The sequence below is a fragment of the Mercenaria mercenaria genome, chromosome 2 (genome assembly GCF_021730395.1).
Source record: "Mercenaria mercenaria strain notata chromosome 2, MADL_Memer_1, whole genome shotgun sequence".
Lineage (NCBI taxonomy): Eukaryota > Metazoa > Mollusca > Bivalvia > Venerida > Veneridae > Mercenaria > Mercenaria mercenaria.
The window spans coordinates 48,436,398-48,458,746 of record NC_069362.1 but is presented as its reverse complement, the minus strand read 5'-3'; the positions used below and the strand labels follow the sequence as shown (position 1 = coordinate 48,458,746).

The 22,349-nt window shown below is 33.1% G+C and overlaps 1 protein-coding gene across 2 annotated transcripts; it reads right to left on the bottom strand.

Annotated features, from left to right (window-relative positions):
• LOC123563904 (furin-1-like) lies at positions 1–22,349 on the bottom strand. 2 transcript variants are annotated; one of them, XM_053536525.1, is made up of 13 exons: positions 22,158–22,349; positions 21,498–21,584; positions 17,254–17,358; positions 16,857–16,994; positions 16,571–16,659; positions 14,707–14,795; positions 13,371–13,573; positions 12,729–12,920; positions 11,225–11,325; positions 10,491–10,597; positions 10,105–10,219; positions 1,899–2,206; positions 1–1,434 (listed from the first exon to the last, which is right to left on the bottom strand). In XM_053536525.1, the coding sequence occupies exons 1-13, from the start codon at positions 22,341–22,343 to the stop codon at positions 1,118–1,120; spliced, it is 2,037 nt and encodes a 678-aa protein (XP_053392500.1). In that variant the 5' UTR covers positions 22,344–22,349; the 3' UTR covers positions 1–1,117. The 2 variants fall into 2 exon arrangements, with proteins under 2 accessions (XP_053392500.1, XP_053392501.1); XM_053536526.1 differs by lacking the exons at positions 10,105–10,219; positions 10,491–10,597.

Genomic DNA, 22,349 nt, shown 5'->3' with positions numbered 1-22,349 from the left:
TTTATTCCAGTATAAACTTTATTTAACAAGTAACAAGAAAGGCATGTAGTGTTCATAACAGAAGAGAATAAGCAAGCTTTATTCAAGTATAAACTTTATTTAACAAGTACCAAGAAAGGCATGAATAAATATGATTTGCTTAAACACATAATCTTCTCATTATATATCACATTCATTTGGCACAAGCTCATAAGCATGATTACTGGTTCAAACTTGTACCCGTTTCATTAAACTTGATGTATCCACATTGTCTTTAAAGTGTCTTGTGACCCATAAAGAAGAGCTAGCCTCACGATAAGAACATCAAATCAAAGCAGATACAATACCACTTGCAATGCCAAACCGTATAAGCCGTTAGATTATGGAAAAATGGAAAAGGTGGACACAAAAAATTGCGTTATCTCAGGTAAATATTCAGTATGAATTGAATCAAATAGCTTAACTAGATTTAGAGCGAGTTTGACAATGACTTTCAAATCTATCTAGCTCCAATGGATAGTGTATGTCTGCTCCAGTCCTATGTTTTCATACCATTAAAATGCTATAGAATTCTGAAAATGATATTTTAAGAATATTCAACTGTTTATATAGCATACAATAGAAAGTGAATAAGTAAAAAAGAATAATGTAACCGTAAGGTGACATGTGAGTGGGTACTTCGTTATTTTGAAGTAGATCCAGAATACTCAAATATTACTCAAATATTTTCATCTGTATTTAATCAGATAAAACGTAGCAGCACTTGTTCTTTATTCTGTAACATAATAGTAATGCGTACTTCAATATGACAGTATTGATTTAGACCTTTGTGATCACCACTAGCATTTAAACATACCTACTACCACAATTAAGAAAGAGGAAATTTCGACACCTACCTACTATCCCATTTAAGAAAGAGAAAATTTCGAAAACTTTCCGTTTTTCCAACACATGTCATGCAATCATTTGTGTATCTAAACATAATGTAATCACCTTTTCATATTGATCATAAGATGCTTTTAATTATTTTCTACTATCAACACAATCCTTTACAGAGTTAGTGAAAACTATGATAAAGAAAGCAGCATGTAGATAATGCCAATACATTTTACGATATGATTTGTATCGGTGGACACATTTATAAATCCAGATCAATGTTTGTATCAGTATCGTCTTCAATGAAAGAGCTTCGTATGTCATCAACAGTTGGCAAAGCTTTTTTCTTTTTAAACTTGATGATTTTAATTATAATTATAACTGCAAACACAGCTATGCAAATAGAAGAAACAACCGCAACCGCTGCTATAACACCCCCATGATTGTCAGCATGACCTGAATCATCATGTTGAGGTTTGCATGTTGGTGCACACTTAGTTTCTTTTCCCTGTGTATCTGGAAAGTCAGACAAAACTCCAAAGAGTGTCAGTGAAACGTTACTATTCACATCTGTCTTTCCTGTAAATAGAGATGCATAAAATGCCTTTGAACACAGCTTAAAATTAATTTTTATCTAATGGCACTTGTGTAGGAAAGCTTGTGTGCTTGATGATTTTCATTACACTCTTCATTTTAGTTTGTCCAAAAATTAAATGTATATGAAAAATTAGGTTCAAATTCATTGAAAACAAAAGCGTTTAAGCTTACATGAAATGCTCATAATATATATATATATATATATATATATATATATATATATATATATATATATATATATATATATAAAGAATACACTTATCTTACTGAAATAAATGCTTGATTGTCTAAATTTTCAAAGACGATGTCTTAAATGTTAAGTGATTACTTAGTACTGGATAATTTTAGTTATTGAATGTGTTGATAAAGAGCAACTGTCCCATTGTTAAATATGACTCAATTCTTCTTCTTCTTTTCGTTCGCGGTATGATTCAATTAAATCTTACCATTTGACCCGATTTTGAAACGCCAAAGGCCAGATGCAGTTTCATCCCAGAAATGAACTGTAGTAAGAATCTGCATTCTTCCCTTATCTCCCGTTTTCACATTATCCGATTCAAAGTCCTGTAGTACTGACACTGTCCCGTTCGGCGAGATCAAAATTATGCGCATGTATCTAGCAGATGTGTGGTAATCAACTTGAACCTTTGCAGTTTTGACTACGCGCATACAACCTCGTGCAATTACGAAACTGTCAACACTTTGTGAACAGCTGTAACAAAACTCGGCAGTAAATCCACTTGCTTCATCATAGCTGTAAAATAAAGTACTTGGTTATCCTGAAAGACTTACTATGCAGTTGAAATTGTTATGTAAGGTATATACGACAATGTAATCTATAATTAAAAGTACGAAAAACAAAAAAAAAAAAAAAAAACAACAACAAAAAACAACAACAACATGATGGCCCTATATCGCTCACCTGAGTACCATTGCTCTAAATGATAAGATCAAGTTTTGACAAAGATCACATAGGCATACACATAAAATATCATCAGGATAAACATTTTGTTGTAACAGTCCCTTTTGACCTATGGGTCACATACTAGTCAGGGCCAATTTCAATATCAAGTTTGAGTATCCTACTCTTAAATGCTGTATTTTTGTACTAGCATGACTATTTCTTACCCTGGAAGACTTAAACTACATTTAAAACCAATCTCATTAGATTCTGCCACGGTATATTCAGTTACATGAAATAAAGGGAGGTAATTTGTCATATATTCAGTCAAAAGTTATCTGCCCTGATTGTCCGAGACAATCTGATGGCATAAATTACATTTCAAATCAGAACCTTCATTGGTTACCGAGATACATCCATTTTAATCTGAAATAGAGGGAGGTAATTTGATATAAAATCAGTCCATAGTTATCTACCCTGATTGTTTCAGTCCAACTAATGACAATAATGAAATTTCAAATGAGTCCTATAAATACTTACCGAGATAAATCCATTTTTATTGAAATCAGGGGAGGTAATTAACAATATATTAGAAAAGTATTTATATTGATAAACGTTCAATCAATAGTTATCTAACATGACTATTTCTTACCATGGAAGACATAAATAACATTTCATATTTCTTACCATGGAAGACATAAATAACATTTCAAACCAATCACATTAGAAGCTGATAGGTATATTCATTTACATAAAAAATAAAGGGTTCTACCCAGGTGCCCGCTCGTGATGAAATAATGCACGGAGAGGAAAGTCGCAAAATGACCTATCATGTGTCGGTGCGACGTTAAATCCAAAAAAAAAAAAAAATAAAAAAAAAATAAAGGGAGGGGATTTGTCATAAATTCAGTCAATATGTATCTTCACTGACTGTCCAAGTCAGTCTGATAGCATAAATGAAATTTCCGATCAGTATCTTCATTAGTTATGGAGATATACCCATTTTAATTTGAAATAAAGGGAGGTAATTTAACATAAAATCAGTCCATAGTTATCTTTCCTGATTGTCTCAGTCCAGCTAAAGGCAATAATGAAATTTCAAATGAGTCCTAAAAGTACTTACTGATATAAATCCATTTTGATAACAAAATAGCTAATTTTGGCCTTTTCAGGGGCCATAATTCTGGAATCCATTATGGGGTCTGGCCGGTTCAAGAAAGGAACCAAGATCTTATGTTGACTCAAGTTTTGTGCAAGTTTGATTAAATTCAAATCATAAATGAGGCTGCTATTGTGAAGACAAGGTCAAAATAGCTAATTTTGGCTCTATCAGGGGCCATAACTCCGGAACCCATAAAGGAATCTGCCAGTTCAAGAAAGGAACCAAGATCCTATGGTAATACAAGTTGTGTGCAAGTTTGGTTAAAATAAAATCATAAATGAAGCTGCTATTGTGCAGACAAGGTCAAAATAGCTAATTTTGGCCCTTTCAGGGGCCATAACTCTGGAACCAATGAAGGAATCTGGCTAGTTCAAGAAAGAAACCAAGATCTTATGGTGATACAAGTTGTGTGCAAGTTTTTAAAAATCAAATCATAAATAAAGCTGCTATTGTGCAGACAAGGTCAAAATAGCTAATTTTGGTCCTTCAGGGGCCATAACTCTGGAACCCATAATGGGATCTGGCCAGTTCAAGAAAGGAACCGAGATCTTATGGTGATACAAGTTGTGTGCAAGTTTGGTTAAAATAAGAACATAAATGAAACCACTATCTGGCAAAACAAGAAATTGTTGACGTACGCACGGACGGACTGAGACGAACGACGGACAAAGGGTGATCACAAAAGCTCACCTTGTCACTATGTGACAGGTGAGCTAACAAAAAACAAGAACAGCAACAACAACAAAAAACAAAACAAACAACAACAACAACAAAACCAAACCCGCAAAATCTTTCCCTGTTTTATTTATCTGTACTGTGAACTATTAATAGTCTGCCAATATCTTGGGAAAATGTGACTTCTGATGGCATTTTTTGTTAATGCTCGGATATTAGTATTAAAGTGTTCCTTAGAATCGGACATGAAATTTAAAAGGGGCTGTCGCCTTCTAGGGTTCCTCATTACAGTACAATGGGGTCAAAGGTCAAATAAGTGCATTTACAAATAAACTATGCCGCTGTGCACTCGTTTTATTTTCATATACCATCTAAATTGGTTTAAATATTGTGTCTCAATGCCCTTTACTATTTTGTAAATAAAACTGATGATAATATATAAAATATAATTATATCTAATATATATAATATTATATAGAATTATAATATTATATAGAATAATATATATCTGGGGAAAGTGGCATACGATGGCAAAGTGTGTTTTAATTGACATGTTTGCTAATCTTTATATGTGGATGAACTAGAGAAATATTTTTGGAAATGTTGTAAGGGTTATTTCAATGTAATTTCAAGGTCACAGACATGTCAAGGTCAAAACTGAACTTTCAAAATGACTTTTAAGTTATTAACGGTAGCAAAATGGTGCGTATATTAACAATATACTCAACAATTTTTCTGACTCCACACCTGTTTTTTCCCTTTATTGCCAATTTTTGACAGATTTGAATGAATGTTTTACACAATGTTAAATGATTATTCTATTATAATATAACATAAAAACGATCATAGCCTGATGTAAATTCATTTAACTGTAAGGGTAACAATAAAGTAACCCTTAAATTAAAAGTCACATTAGTAAATTCCAAATCACAGTAGTACACTTTGATCCTATTAATTCAATGATATTAAAATTATTATATTCTGAATGTTCAACTCTGTTTGGTTGTAATGGAACATCTGTTAATTTTTTTAATATGTACATATTAATTTGTTATCGGGTTTGTGACGTAATTAATGACACCAAATTAATGACAAAATAGTTTAATTCCGCAGATGACAGAACTTGCCGCATACAGACCAGCACCAAGTTGCATTCATTCAGTGTCATTTTTTGGTCGGGGGGGGGGGGGGGGGGGGGGGGGGGGGGGTGCAGGGTACCTCATTTAAACTGTCATGGCACAACGAATGTTCGAACAATTGATACCGTTGTTATGTTTATTTAATTGAACTGGTCATTAAACAATGTGTCCAATTTTCATTTAAATCTGTCAAAATTTGGCAGAGATAAAAACAAAAGTCAGATGTGCAGTTAGAAAAATTGTTGAGCAAATGATTACAAAATGACACTGCAAATGCATTTCTTGCATTTCAGGGAGCAATAAAACTTGAATTTAAGCTTTGAACTGACTATAAAAAGAATATTTACATATTGTACACCTTTTGAGAAATGAAAGAGAAAATATGATAGGTTTTGAGGAAGAAGACTACACCGGAAAATGAATTACGTATAAATGTATAAAATTCTCACGTAAATAGTTAAAATCACTTTACTGTCATGTATACAAACAAGTATTTTAGCTCAATCAGTAGAGCGCAGATCTATGGATCGCGGGGTCGTGAGTTCGATCAACGGGAGAGGTGAATGTTCTCCATGACGATTTGATAATAGACATTGTCAGGAGTGATTTCGTCCTCCACTTTCTGAATCGTTTGGAGATGTTGGCAGTTAATTTCAGGGAAAAGGCTCTACTTGTAGAGACTCCAAAAACACTGATTAAGTTAAATGACCGCCGTTACATGACAGGAATAATGTTAAAAGTAACATTTATAATATTGTATCGAATCCTTCTCCAGCCCCTAAAGAAATGATTTCAAATCTGGTGATGATTCATTATATGATATATATTTATGTCATTTTGTCCAGGTGACGATGGTTAAATCGGACCATTTTAGAAGAATAACTGAAATATTGGTCAGAGCCTAGGTTTACACAGTACATGTACGGCAATAAACTCATCAGAAGATATCTGTAGGATTTCAACTAATTAATCTATACACTATTCCTTTGATTTACTGTAATATAGCTTTTTTACTATAAGTCAGGCATTTATCATCATATTTTAGGTATTTCCAATTAAGTAGCACATTTCAAGAACTAGATTTTCTATCACCGAAGCTCTTAATGCGATATTTGCATCATTTTATTCTAAAAATTCACCACGCTATTTCTGTTTCGACCTTTTTATTTTTTTTGCTTTGCTTCTACACTCTCACTTCCTATTCAAACAAAAGTTAAAAAACGAATCAGATCTTAACAATTTACAGAACTGACACATGGTTTCAGACAGGATGTCCTTGATAACATTGTGAAAACAAAGCATGTGTCTTGACACTGAAACATTAGTTATTCAGATGTTTTACAAATAAAAATGTAAAATTAAAGATATAAAAACATCAGAAGGTTGCTTTACATTTTTTTTATAATAGTAACATTCAGGCTCGTTCAGTGATACATTGAAGTTATACCCTCCGATGTTCATGATTACTGACATATGATGGTTCAGCTAATCAAAATGATGAAATATGGTGGTTCGATAGTTACCAAGAGATATAAAATGCGTAAAAATAACTTCCTGCAGGATGAGAAGAGCACGGAGAAGATTTGAAATTCAAAATGATGCATTTATAATAAACAAAAAATGTCGATTGATAAATTATGTCAGGCTAACCCGTCTATAGCTTGTGAAGTGTTATGGAGTTTATTCATTTTTTTATGTAAGGGTAAGAAGTTTTTTTTTCTATATAAGGGTAGTTAATTCTAACATTCCGCACTGAATTTAATTGACAATATATTTATTTTTACACGTTAAAGGCTGCAATAGCATTAGCTCACAATTGTTTATTTTATAACATCAGTAGATTCCTTCGTGATACATTGGTAAGTTTGCTCCACACGGTTCTATCACCAACTAATCACTCGGAATCTAAAGGTTTTGTAACAGAAAAAGAAACATGCTTTGCCCCTTTATTCACAGTCATAAAGATCATACTAGTAACATTCGATAAACTATCGAATTCACTGACAATTATCAAGCCTTTTTTGAAGTTATGACATCTAAAGAACCAATATAAACAAATATTTACAAAATTGTAGCTATTGAAACACTTGAAGAGCGGTTACAAGTTCTTATAATAGCCTGATGTCAATGTGCAAGGAATCATTTTTTAGCTGATTCGAAAATGTGAAAAGTACCATTTCTCATGCTGATGCACATGCGTAAACCAATGGAATAGAGTTTTGATTGACAGCATGGACAGTTATAGATAATGCTTGAGAGAATTTTTATATTTCATTTTATCTCACAAACAGACTTAATCAAACCGAGTTTGCTATTTTTACGTTCTGGAGTTCTATGCCTCCGAAGGAATCTTTAGATCTGTCAACAGTTAGTACAGTCAAACTATTTTCGCTAGAGCTTGATAGGACGAGCAACATGTGTTCGAGATATCAGTAGTAAAAGCCAACGAGAAGTATAAATTATATAGACCTGGCACCGAGTTCGAGCGAGCAAAAGTAGTAATTGGATAATGCGCATTCGAGCAAACGAAGTTTGACTGTACTAGTCTTTATAAAATATGCGTCATAGATTTTTTCTACCTGTACTGTTCATAAAGACAATTATACAGGTAACCAACCTGCCATTATGGAAACTGTTAGCCAGAAAACGGAAATTTTAGAAGCCTGAGAAAGATAACTTCCATAAATGAACAAAATATTAGAGCGTACGAAAATTTAAGCTCATTCTACTGAAATAACTTTAGTCGTTTTGAATTTTGCCAGTCTCAGATGCAATAAATCTATTTGAAATAATTTATTTTACTTCTGAGATTCATAATTATCACCGAAAAATTACAAGTTTGTATTAAAATGTAGCAAAAATTGCAAATATATGAAGTTTATAACAAAAATGCACTTACTGACCTTTGACCTTGTGCTGTGACCTTACTATGACCCTTAGAAGGCGACAGCCCCCCAGAAAAGTTTCCAATTTTTATAAAGTTAACAATGAACATGGCTGTCGGGCATTAACAAAAAATGCCATCAAAGCCAATTTCTAGGCCTCTTTTATATATATATAGGCAGACTATAAATGATTCATAACAAACATTGTTTACGTTATACTCCTCGGCATAAAATATTAAAAATATCAATTTTCTGTTTTTATATTCCTGTAACAAGAGTAGTTCTCTTGAAAATATAATTGCTACAAGTGTATCACATGCACCTCCGTGATCGAATGGTTAAAGTCGCTGACTTCATATCATTGGTTTCTTACCGTTGTCGGCTCGAAATCTCACTTAGTGTACACGTAACTTTTGAAAGACTTAAATCTAACTAAATAACAACTTTCTAAAGGATGTTTTCTACCTTTCCCGTTTAACTTTCCATTAGCTATTTTAGTGTGTGCATTTTTTAGACAGAAATATTAAATCTTGCTACATAGTCGCTATTTGACTTTATATGAAATCGTGAAAGCATGTGACAAATCGTCAAATCTAGAAAATGACTCAGATTTTTTTACCGTTTCTGTGACACAAATGAGTGACATTAAGAAAGAAAAGTGGATTATGACACTTTATGATAAGTTAAAGTGTAAACTTAACCTGACATACATAGGTCAGGTTAGCAATCCAGACAATAAGTAATTGTTTTAGATTTGATAAAAAAAGTTAGAAAAAGTTTAGCATTTTTAAATAAGCAGGACAATAAAATATGATAAAATTCGTTTCTACAAGAAATGGATAAGGTCTTCATTTACGTCCACTATTCAACATTGTTAAATTTTTGACGACGTGTACTTATTTGCTAATTGTCATTTGTTTTTGTTTTGTAGCTTTGGTTTTGCTTTGCTTTGGCTGTTGATTGACCATACATTGCAAACGAAAATCAAGCCCTTCGAAACTGTACAGTCACCCCTCCATGTTCATTGACGTTGAAAATTATTGAAATACATCAAGTTATAGAATCCTCTTTAGTTGATTTCTTACACCAATCACCAATCGTCAAGTTGTAAAGCTCGACGACGAACCAAGTCTATATCGTCTTAAGGACGAGTGTTTTCCTCTCTAACAGATTTTAAAATGGCGAAAAGATGCGCAGCATCATCACAGTTCACAATACTGTTTCAGTGTGTATTTGATAACCAGCGTAAGCAGTAGAATATGTACTTATTGTACATGCTTGTACTCCTACTGTGTAGACTCTATTCTTGAGTGCATTTGCCAGGTCATGGTCTTTTAAACAAAATTCAGCGTTTATTATCTTTCGAAAATGTGCTCGTTATCTTGTTGTTTGCAAAAGGAAAGAAAACAAAAGCTATATGGAACTTGATAGCACCAATATTGTACAATAATGCAATCGCATAGTTGACCGTTCTTATTTATAAAACGTTCTAGACTATTAGATGGAATGGATATATAACAGAGTCTGAAAGACACGTAAATGCGGACCAATAGTCTTTAGTTCGAGTCCCATTTCCAATAATTTACACTGCATACATAAAGAAACAGAATTGCACTACGCTCAAAGTTCTTAAAGTCTGTAATTATTAATATTCCGTAATATCTAATGCAACAGTTGACTTATTTGATCGTTGGCCAATCACCGAGTGTGCATTTAGCACTTATGATAATTTTCGTTTTAGAGTGGAATTGTATGAGATTGTGTTTTCATAAATGATAAAGGCTTTCCGGAAGGTCGTCGCGCGTAACGGAAAACTGCTTTTCATACCTCAGTAGAAATTACTAGCAGTCTCATATATTTGCTATCGCTCTTTCTAAAATCAATTATTACCAAGCGGTTCTTTGGCGCAAGGCTATAGTTGAAATCGCCGAGCTGTCCAGTAATTCTTCTGCCAAGGAAACCAGCTTTGTTGCATTTAATAGGCCAAATCCAAAAACCGGATGAACTGAAGAGAAGAACAATGATTTATAATATATTGCAAAAGTAAGTTTATTGAACACTAATAATTGGCAATGATTAGCAGGCAAATTGTACTTTATTTGAACATATCATATATACTTATTTCGTAATATTATTTTATCTGCAAACAAAACGAAACAAAAAACTTAAACAAAGAAATGAGAGAGGGAGAGAAAAACACAGTCTTGTTGATCCTGATTAGAATAGTTATTTGTCTATTGACCTGCTTATTATAACAAACAAAATGAGGGACAAACATTTATGTCCGGCTGCGTTTGTGGTAACGTTTGTGTGGTCCTTTAAGCAGCTGACATCTGACGAATAAACAATTATGTCTTGAACGTCTGCCAATGTGAGCTCAGGCCTAAAATATGATACTGAAAGCTTCATATGCTTTACTCATGTTTTGATCATTTTATGACTTTACCTTACACTGCTTTATTCAAATAAAAACTGGTTTTCTAAAATCTGTAATTCCTTTAGTTAAATAAAAACAACGTGAGAGGCTAACTTATACATCTGAATAAAGGGTCATCACAAGCGAATAGAATAGCCAACTTATTTTAATTAATATAAGTCTTTTCTGAAGACTTGTTTTCAGATCTTTTCTATATAAACATAAACCTTCATTGTTTGTAAATAAAATGTATTTATCATACTTTTATGATTGATGGCATGTGTACACTACTGAACACAACAGCAAATATATTGTTTAAACTAAGTATAATGCACCCTAAAGCATATTTGAGAACCTGTAAATTAATTGCATGAATCCAAAAAAATATAAGTATTAATTTACAATTCAATAACTATTATTGATGAAAAGTAGTCAGGTACCAACAAGCACTTGTTAGATAAGCGTTTACAATACGTATAGACACATATATTATGCTTGTGTGTAACACAACAAGTATTTTTTTTTGAAAATCGTTTGATATAGGCTCGTAAAAATAACATCTGTGTGGTGTACATATCTTTGCTAAAGTCTTACCTTGCTTCCAATGCTAATGCTATTATTCCAGCTACCTGTGCTGTTGCAGCAGAAACTCCCTTAAAACTTGTTATGCATTTGTTGTTGAATGACGTAGTCACCTAAAGTAGTAAAAAAACTCCATTTATGTTTAGATTTCTGAATCATTATGATAGAGTTCAACTTAAAACGGAAATAAGGGGCCTGGAGAGTATGCACTTTTTAATGACCTGTCATGAACAGACTCAATCCAATCGAGTCTTTTATTAATTTTTGGTAGCAGTATGCGATATTCTTTTAGATTGCTTCAACTCTCTCAACAGCAGCCTTTAAGTACCGTGTGGCGGTCGTAAAATATTTCCCCGTAGTTAAGCTCTGTGTCGTTATAATTTGGACCCTTTAGGGCCAAGGAGTCTATTTAATTTGTTTGCATATAGAATCTTACACCTTTTAGCCGTAACACTTCAAATAACACAACATTATGTAAAGGAAAATCTAAACTGCCTGTTGCGGGATTCGAACCCATGTAGCTCGGGTGCCAGTGCAATGCTCTAGCCACTGAGTCAAAGAGTCGACTCTCTGACGCAGTTGTCAGAGATGAGCTTTAAACGTACATGCTAAGAGTAAGTGACCGTAACACTTCCTGTCTTCAAAAAAATCATCCTATATGATTACGTGTTAGCCATTTTTGCAAAGAGACTGCCATTTTCGGCTAGAGATAAAGTCATTATCTTGGACGAGCCCAAATCTTACGACTTTTGGGCATATCTTTTCATGATTAACATTGGGTCGTGTGCTTGATTTTAAGCCAGACTGATTACAAAATAACTTCACAGAGGTTTTTGTAATAAAGTTTATAGGAAAATCACAAATTTGATAATATTTTCGAGAATAGAAATTTATATACAATGTAGGTTTAATAAAACTTCTCACAGTCATGAATTAACTTGATAAAGTAAAACGTACAAGTCTGTGTGCTTGGTTTTGAGACATTTGCCAATGATTAAAAAGATTCGCACAAGTCAAGCTGATTTTAAATAATTTAAATGTCTTAAACGATAAATACCATATGATGTTAGGCCATTACATTCGGTTTATCAAACGTGCAGAACTACATTAAAAGCTCCACACATACTTGGGTTTAGTGTTGCTATTACGTCTGGTCAATTGGGATCATTGACTAAGTGATTCACATTTAATTTCATTTCATCAGTTAATTCAATCAGACAGAATCTGCCATTATTTTACTTAAGCAACATTCTGCTTGTAGGATGTGATATTTTGTAATGTTTCTTTCCGGTGAACAGAAAAATTATCAAAATTATCACCAAATCATTTTTACATTTAATAATGATTTTATGCGTATATAACGCTGTTGGCATAGTATAAACAACCTTAATAGGTCTAAATCTTTATAGAAGTCTTACAGAATATATGCCACAATATTGCACCAATATTTATCTGTTGTTAGGATGCAAAATGTATAAGAATTATCTATCAGAAAGCTTTTAAAAATAATTTATACCATTGAATTTGCGGAGATGTTGTTACCGTCCCGAAGTCCTGAAGTCAGTACACTTGCACTTACTACTGAATCACTAGGAACGGTTCCATGTTGTCCTACAGCACTGACTGTAATGGTATATTCGTTGTTAGCTAACTCATTTCCAGCAGATCCTACCGAGAATACCTGAACAGCGCCTAGACCTCTGCGGCCCTAGAATAAGAAATATTTTGACATTTGTTTTAACCTTCCTACTAGATCAAAAGCTTTTGGTATACATGTCATGAGTAAGGAAAAATCAAGGAAATTAAAGCTTGTAGACATTTACTTACCATCTTATTAAAAACAAGTGGCAAATGATTTTGCAGTTTGCTCTGTACGGACTTATAAATGTTATATGTTCTTATCAATTTCTAGAGGTTTTTTTACACAGTTTGTTACACTTGTATGTATGATATTTTCATATTTGTTCTCCTGGAAACGAAAACAGAGACAAACATTTAATATACAATTTGAATTATATTTCAGCATTGTATAATTTTGTCGTTCTTCTTTCACTTTAATTTTTAGAATTATTTTGCAATTATTTAAATGTACATGTTTTGTATCACTTTCACAAGTGGGAATACGTTGGAAATATAAAACAGAAAAGCTCCTACAAACCTTCTCTGCGCTGATCTTTATGGCCTCTCTGCGAACAAGAGTAATACTTGAACACGTTTCTGATGGTCCCCAGGAATTTGAATAGATATCAATTTCACCAAGACCATAAACAAGGGATCTGGCCATCGATGCAGAGTCGGACCGCAGATTTATATGTATCGGATAATTTTCATTTTTTAGTTCAACACCAAATATTTTAAAAGCTGAAAAAATCCAAACAAAACATAGCATGTAACTGTCTGTGCAAGCTTAAATGGGCTATAATACCTAAGTTAATATTATTGTATACAAGCAGTTCAATGATATTCAAAATACCCTTATTTTCATTTGCCTATTTAGGGCGTGCGCAAACGATATGCTTTTGAGGACAGGTAGCAATAAATGGACTTAAGCATCCGCATATTTGCTAAGATCATTTATATGATGAATATATTACTAATTTATTTAACAAAAAGTAAAAATACCCAATCTAAAAATTAGTAGCAGGATGAGAAAAAGTCGTTAAGTAATATTTTTGTTCTTGTACAATTTGTTATGAAGTATGATTTTTTTTGGACAAAGTGTCAGATTTCAAATATCGATTTAATATCTTTATTTTATTTCATTTTTATCTCCTGAGAAATTAACTTTTGAAAAATGATCCATACGAGTTTCAAAAATGTGATAACTGACATACATTTTTAGGATGTTATAATCATGTATTTGTGCTGAACGAATTATTCGTCATGAAATAGCATGAAAGCGCAACAAAAATAGTATTTGTAGAATACAGACGACCTGAAGTGGTCTACGAATAAGGTGGTAAGTCGAAATAAGTCCAAAATATAATAGATCCTGATTTTCCTATTTTGCGAAATATCGTGTAGAACGAGTGCTTTAATCACACCTTTTCACTGCTAGAATAATTCTTCATGAAATGAGACGAATTTCATGTTTATACACCTCATATGGCAAGTTTTGCAGATCGAAACAGAAAGAAGGGTTTTCATTGTGTGAACAAGAGAAACTATACGCCATTTTTAGGGTAGCAGACCACAACTGACTGGCATTTCACTAGGAACTATTCAAGTTTTAGTATATTTACATAAATAAAAACACGCACAGACACTGTCAGATAAAGAATTCTATTCTTCCTTTTAATGTTAAAACGCAGTGCATTCAATTTCTCTGTTCTTCTTTTAGAGGGACCTTTTCCATTTTAGGCCATTTTTCTCACACAAGTATAAACTAATGACAGAAAAGTACACAACAAATAAGTATAGCTGAAAGCATAAGGAAATATTTTATCTCCAACACAACTAAATCTTCTTTTTTTGAAATTTTACAATTACATTACCGGCAATAGTTGCATTATAGGCAATCCCAGCACTGCAAAATTCGTTTCCTTTCACTGCTGCAATGAGGCTGGCACATCTATTTCCATGGCTACAATGGTATTGTTGATAAAGTCAATTTTGTTTAGATAATGTATTTTTCCTCCGTTCTATTTTAAAAGTTGTTCAATACTGGATGTTATCTCTATGTATTTATATATCAAATTTATTACATACGCGTTTCTATTCAGTTACAACGGATCCGGAAACGTCAATATTTTTCCATGCACTGACGCCTGAATTTCTTTTCTGGTGCCTGACGTAATATATTGTGTGTCGTTGCATTAATTCTTTTATTAAGGGCACACGAAATTAATTTTATTGTCATCGGATCTTTTTCCCAAAATAAGGAGCGAGCGAGCGAAAAAACATTTTTTTAAAAATGTCACCTATTTTTGGAGCGGGCGAGAAGCGATTTGAAGGAAAAATAAAAAAAACCTTGTTTCAAGAATCAACATACACTGCCAAAACATACCAAAAAGGCTTAAAAATACACAAAAGAAGCGAAGATCCTTTGAACACTGTGAAATGTAAAGAAGCTAAAGGGACAGCAACTGGATATGATACAAGAAAATCTGGCAATTTAACCATATTTCAAGTGAACAGTGTCCTAGATTCTTTATTATGCTTAATGTATAGAACTTATTTGTGAGCTTAGTTTGTATCCTAGGCAAACCAGTGTCCTAGGCGGTTTCTCCTAAGGTTTATCTCACTATATAAGCAAAAGAAAGCCATTACTCTCATGTAGTGTATAATACGGTACACGGGAAACACTGCAGTCACCTCACCAGTACATAAGATACCCATGGTCTATATATTAGTGTCTGTCAACTTTCAGTTGAATTTCATCAGATACCAGGAAATCCGTGTCCTCTATTGATGGCCCATTCACTTGTAAATTCGATGACTAATTTAACAATTACTGTTGTTGTTTGTTTTAACATTGGCAGATAAGGAAAGACATACTTATGATTATGCAGGTCATAACAATGAATGCATTACCATGTTCAGCTTCTTTTTCATAAATAGGTCCGATGATATTCGTTAAACAAATCAGAAAATTATCTATAAACAGTGAATTGATATTTTTGTATTTCAACTCTATTTGAGAATAATAAAAAAATAGCCTTTAATAGTTTTTTTTGGATTGAGAATGTGTAAACTGTTTAGGATTCTTTTGCCCTAATTAACTTCTATGTGCGTAGCCTTTCTATGTTCATTTTACATAGCTAATAGAAGCCAAATACCATGATTCAATATAATCAAATTTATGTCAACAATAATTTATTCCTTACAAGTAAGGAGGGTAAACTGCAAGACAAGCATGAAATATTTTGTTTTGTTTTTGTTGGGTTTAACGTCACTCCGACATAATCTCAGGTCATATGGCGGCTTTCCAGCTTTGATGGTGGAGGAAGACCCCAGGTGCCCCTTTGTGCATTATCCCGTCACGATCGGGCAATGGGAAGACCCATCGACCTTCCGTAAGCCAGCTGGATGGCTTCCTCACATGAAAAATTCAACTCCACGAGTGAGGCTCTAACCCACATCGATTAGGGGCAGTGATTTGAAGTCAGCGACCTTAACCACTGACTTCTTAACCACTGAGGTCCCGTAATATTTTGTGCTCCTGGCTCTTCATAACTTTTGGAATAGGTGAATGTGCGGATGTCAAAGGCTTGAACCGTAAATAAACTCAGAAGTATGTATTTTCAAAAATTATTGTCCATGGTCATTGTTTTCTACTTACTAGGTATTTTAACAGCTCAAAACTGCCTGTTAAGTTGATATGTAGTTGGTAGAAAAATGCAAAACATAGATACTTACTCTGGTTCTGATAGTTCTCTGTATGAAGAAAAATTCTCTGGTGTCACATTCGTTGAATTGCTCATAAAATTAAAGCACAGTTTGTCGTCCTGTAGTGCAAACATTATAAAATTACATTATATATTCCTTGGGTCTCGGAATATAGTTTGGAAATTCTATCTACACATTTCTCCTTATTTTAAAATCATTGGAAGTTTTATAACGTGATAATTATCAACCTCTTTTTATGAAGCGACAGTGTCAAGCCGACCTAGAAGACATGAATCTGGAATAAATTTATACTTACTACGTTTTGCTCGAGATCTTTCAGATCTGTATTAATTCCTACATCAGTGACTGCAACCACCACACCCTTTCCGGTATAGCCGCGTAACCACGCATTCTCTATACCCATTCCATAATATTTCTCACATACTAGTTTTGGCTACATATAACAGAAAAGTAGCAACATTGAAACGTTTGTTGTGCAAGGTAGCTGTCATCGAACTAAACATGAAATAAAACTCTAACATTAAGTTTACTTTTCCCTTTATCAGCGATATTCTTGAATATAGTGCGGTTAATCGTTGAAGCTTTACATCGACAGAAAAATTCTAACTTCATTCGTACACAATCACAGCAGGTTCCAAAGACATGTTCCATGGTTTTATAATGTTTGCCAGGGTATTTAAATACATATTTACCTCAACAAGATTTTCTATACCGGTTCCCGTGTTGTTTTGGTCTACAGATGTTTCATTTGGTCGAATAACGTCTACATAATGTTTGACCGGTTCTATCTCAAGTATCTATAAATTGAAAATTTGAGCTAAGCTTTACTAAAACAAAAAAACATCTTTTAAAAAAGATAGTCGGCAAATTGTAATAAGACAAGAAGTTTTTGAGGTTTTCATACCATTTGACAATGTGTTATTCTATTATCTTTCTAACATTTTGCAAATAGCAAAACTTAACACCACACATTAACAATTAAAATGTTCTTAAATTTATCACAAAGGTTTCGTAGGTGAGCATTTTGTTTCATTTACTAGTATTCTACGTCGAATAACTACAACAGTGGTCTGGAAGACACTTATCTACCCAGGAGACTTTAACTCAGGCTAATCATACCCTTATTCATGTGATACGCAGACCGTATTCAGCTCTTTCTGTAAACTGACATTTGTTAGCAAATAATTTGAAATTCATACACAATGTACAAGTAGATCGGAGCTTCATCTCTCACAGTGTGAACATACAGTCGAGTCCACTTAGTACGAATTTTCGACAAAAACGAACAAAACCCGGATTCCCCGGCTGAGTCCTTCTATTTCTTTGTAAAATTATTTCGGTAACAGCGAACTCGCTTCATACGAATTTTCGGGAGATACGAACGCATTTTGGAAGTCCCAATGAGCTAAAATGTTACAAGTTTCCATTTTTTGATACGAACTAATTTTAGCTGTTGGCGGCCACTTTTTTGCTTCGCTTGATCTTTTAATAGTTTGAATCTGTACAGTGCTGATCTTTAGTCGAAGTGATTATCACCTGCAAAAAGTGAACGCGTTTACTTGTGCAATACCTATTTGATAATAAAATCGATGTTTGTTTTATTCTATTGTATTACCGACAAATATCCCAATAGCAGGTTAAGGTTATAAGGTTAAATCATCAATTGTCATAAACTGTTAAATGCATGCTTGTGAAAATTGTCCGATGACATGACGCCTAAACTGTTGTCCAAACACTATACCGTCTCAATGTTTATTCAACTGCGATCTGTCAGTTAATCCCTTAAAGTAAATATCACGTTGAACGAGCTTTTCATTATTTATACATGTTAAGTACCGGCGTCTGCAAATTAAAATTTTGTACCAGACAGTAAATTAAATATTGGTAGATAGCATTAGAAAGTTTCTGGAGGATAAAGGCTCAAAGGAAATATTATTCAAATATTGTTCAGAACTAGAGGCATTTGGCATTCAGGAACTAAATAATAGTAAAATACAACCAAAAATTACCATTTTTTTTCAAGAAAAAGTTTGAAATACCATGTAGAGACCGTACCATAGCTCTTCGCATACTTTGATTTTTCAAACTGAAGTGATTTTTACAAATGCACCGGTTACGATAAATAATTTAAACAAAAGACTCTGTCTATAATCTTTGAAATGTATGAATGACACTCGATCTTGGTCATAATACTTATTGACAGTGAATGCTAATGACTCCATGTGTTGCAGAAAGGTATCTAGTTTGTAACTGTAATTTCCCATCAAATGAAATCCTCTCAAAACTGGTAAAATAATTACTTATATTTGGACAAAGCTCACGGTCTTTTCCGTTCGACAGCTGCTAAAAGGGCAAATATAAAAGATAAAAGTGTAAGTTATATTTCACTGGTACTACCAGTTAGTGTATATATATTTCATATTTTGACAGTTTGAGTGATGAGATACAAAAATATTCAACTGATAGAATACAGTATTTCAATGGTTAGCATTATATATATGTGTGTGTACCTAACCTTTTAAACATAAAAGTATTAAGAATATCAGAACAGGCTTTAGATATGTTTCTATACTGCCCTGATAAGAAACGGAGTGAGATAATTGTATCCGTTAGGGCAGTGAACAAACTAATTAGGAAAGTGGTTTTTACTAAGAAATGCTGTGCATGACTGAAAATGAAAGTAAAATTATAACTTACATAAAATATAATAATTTATTTTACGGACAATGGTAGATCCGCGTCAAATAATAAAAAGTATTAACAAAACGTTTACCCGAATCAAGGTGTACGGTACCGAAAAGTCACCCTGTTTTCGTACTTTGACATTCATCTTTACTGAACAAAAAGAGCTAAATGACACGCAAAGGACCAGTATAATGCAAGTAGAATATTGCATCAATCGCTTCTCCTTAATTGCCGAAACGAAGTTAAAAGTTGCCTGTTGAGCACTTAGAAGTTGACGTATTTGAAACGAAAGCCATTGAAATATCTTAACACTGACAATATTTCAGGGACTGGACACGTGTTTATATTCATTTTTAGGCAGAATAATTCAGGCTGCTTATTCGGTGGTAATAATGAGTGATTGCAAACTTTGCATCGGGACTACTTGATCATTCTCTAATATTTAGGTAGTACTTTACAGCAGTTCAGACACAAACGTGAAATACACTGATAGCGGAATGGTCTCCATTTTTCCAAATGGTAGCGGAATTGTCTCCATTTTTTCCAAAAGGGTCCTCCGTGGCCGAGTGGTTAAGGTCGCTGACTTCAAATCACTTGCCCCTCATCGATGTGGGTTCGAACCTCACTCGGAGCGTTGAATTCTTCATGTGAGGAAGCTATCCAGCTGGCTTACAGAAGGTCGGTGGTTCTACCCAGGTGCCCGCTCGTAATGAAATAATGCACGGAGTGGCACCTAGGGTTTTCCTCCACCATTAAAGCTGGAAAGTTGCCATACGACCTATCATGTTTCGGTGCGACGTTCAAACAAACAAACAAACAAAAAAATCCAAATTATCTTAGCCTGGGTCATTTATCGGCTCAGATAACGCTTTTCTTCAATTTTTCTATTTTTTTTCAAGTTGTGAACTACCCATTTATCTAAAGTAAAACGCACCTACCTGAAGTTTGTATTTTTAGAACCAGTTCATATCCACAAAATTTACTGTTCCACTCAAAACTATTTTAATGAAACAAACACTTGTGATATCCGTTGCTCCCGAACTGATTTACGGGACGTATATTGATCTATGTCATATCGTGATAATATTTTTGTATACCAAAATTGTTTTTCTTGTGTTAAGATAAATAATGTCAAATGTAATACATGTATTTATTAAAAACTCGACATTAGCAAACCCCGGATCCTAGGTATAAAATTTAAAATTTATTACACTAAAACTGCTTCATATGATTGCGCAGTTTGAACTTTATTTTCATTTTTACATTTGTAAAACAAACAAACAAACAAACAAACAAAAAACATTTTATTTTATGATTATAATTGCAAACAATATCTTATAACCAATCAGTTAATATATCATTGCATCTAACGTTTTCCTTACGCGTTATTTTAACACAATGATAGTTCAAATAATAATATAACGTTAAAGAATTAACGTTGGTTGCTTTAATATAACATTTAGGATCGAGTATAATACTTAACTCTTGATTTGATCATTTTGAAGCATGTTATTTCAGATTATCAGAAACTTTCTATTTAATGTTCATGTGGCCGTTCTTGCAGATAGTCCTACCTGTCAAACCATTAATGAATATTTAATCCCTATTAATCATACCTGGATTTTTACGGGAAGAACTTATCTCAATGGCTAAAGGTTGTCAAATACCTGCATATTGTATGACTTAAGAAAATGTTTTAGGTCTAACAGACTAGTATAAATTCAGATCTACTATCTAAGCTGAAATTTAGATAATAATTGTATTTGTACAATATCACACATCATATATAAAAACAAGAAAATACTCTTCAGTATTTACCATGAAAATAGACATTTCAATGAATCATTCAGCTTTCAACGATAGAGTTAGATCTACTTCATTGTTCATTTTAACCTTTGTCATAAAGGTGTATAGGTAAACGCAATGTAGGATTATTATTTTAGCCATCGATTGATCTCTAGTACCTGTAGTATAACAACATAAAATGAAACAAAGGACATCATCTGGCTTTGATTTAGCACAATAAACATTATCAATTAGTGACCTATTTAGAAATGGTTAATGAAGTTGCGTACCAAATTAAAATAGCTTTTTCAATTATGTGTATAGTATTGAAAACGTATTGTTCTCATGCTAATTTTTAAGAAGTAAATATAAAAATAAAAAACAATCATGTAAAAATAAGTCGACAGTTATATACCGTCTCAAGGTATTAGACGAGAACGAAAGCGGAGACGTAAGAATTACTCACAAGGTTTTTAAACTTCTTTTTCACACGGAGAATAGACTCCGTTATGTTTCTGCCTTTGTATTGAAATATGAAGGTTGTAGGTGTTATCTGAAAATAAAAGTCATTTCTTATAAGCATTCGCAAATTACAATCAACAACACTTTTAACAAAAACGTACGATCGTAGCCCTGCCAGTTGTGGAAACTTGCAATTTGTATAAAAGTTGTTAAGAAAAGTTTTACTACCCAAAATAATTTTCTTTTAGTGATATTGCAATATACATATTTGCTTCTAAAGACTATAGTTCTATAAAATAATGTAAATTATTGTAGGTTTCTTTTAGCATTTATTCACAATTACCCATTTTGTTCAGTGTTAAACGTTTTTACCAAGAAAGCAAGCGTGTATACTAGTACATGTATTTAAAATGGCATGATAATGGACCGGATTAGTTTAGTATCATAATACAGAATTGCATGATTGATAAAACAACACACCAAAACGTTTTGCAAATTTATTATGCACTAAAAGTCAGCAGAGTACAATAGCTTCCATGTTAACACAAAATCCAACCAAGACACGGTATTTTATTGTATGCCACTGGCCCCAGATTGGTTGTACCGTGGAATTATATAAATCCTTTTATTTACAATAAAATTTGATATATTTCTTTGTACATACCTGGTAGAGTTTATTCCAATAAGACTTTTCAAATTGCTCTATAACTTCATCATCTAGTTCTTTGGAAAACAAGAAAACAAATTGTTCAGACGATTCTTTGTCGAGAATATATGACAGCGAAATTACTGTTAAACTAAACAGAAGTAATACTGCCATGAATTTATAAGCGTGCATCTTTGCTGACATTGTGCT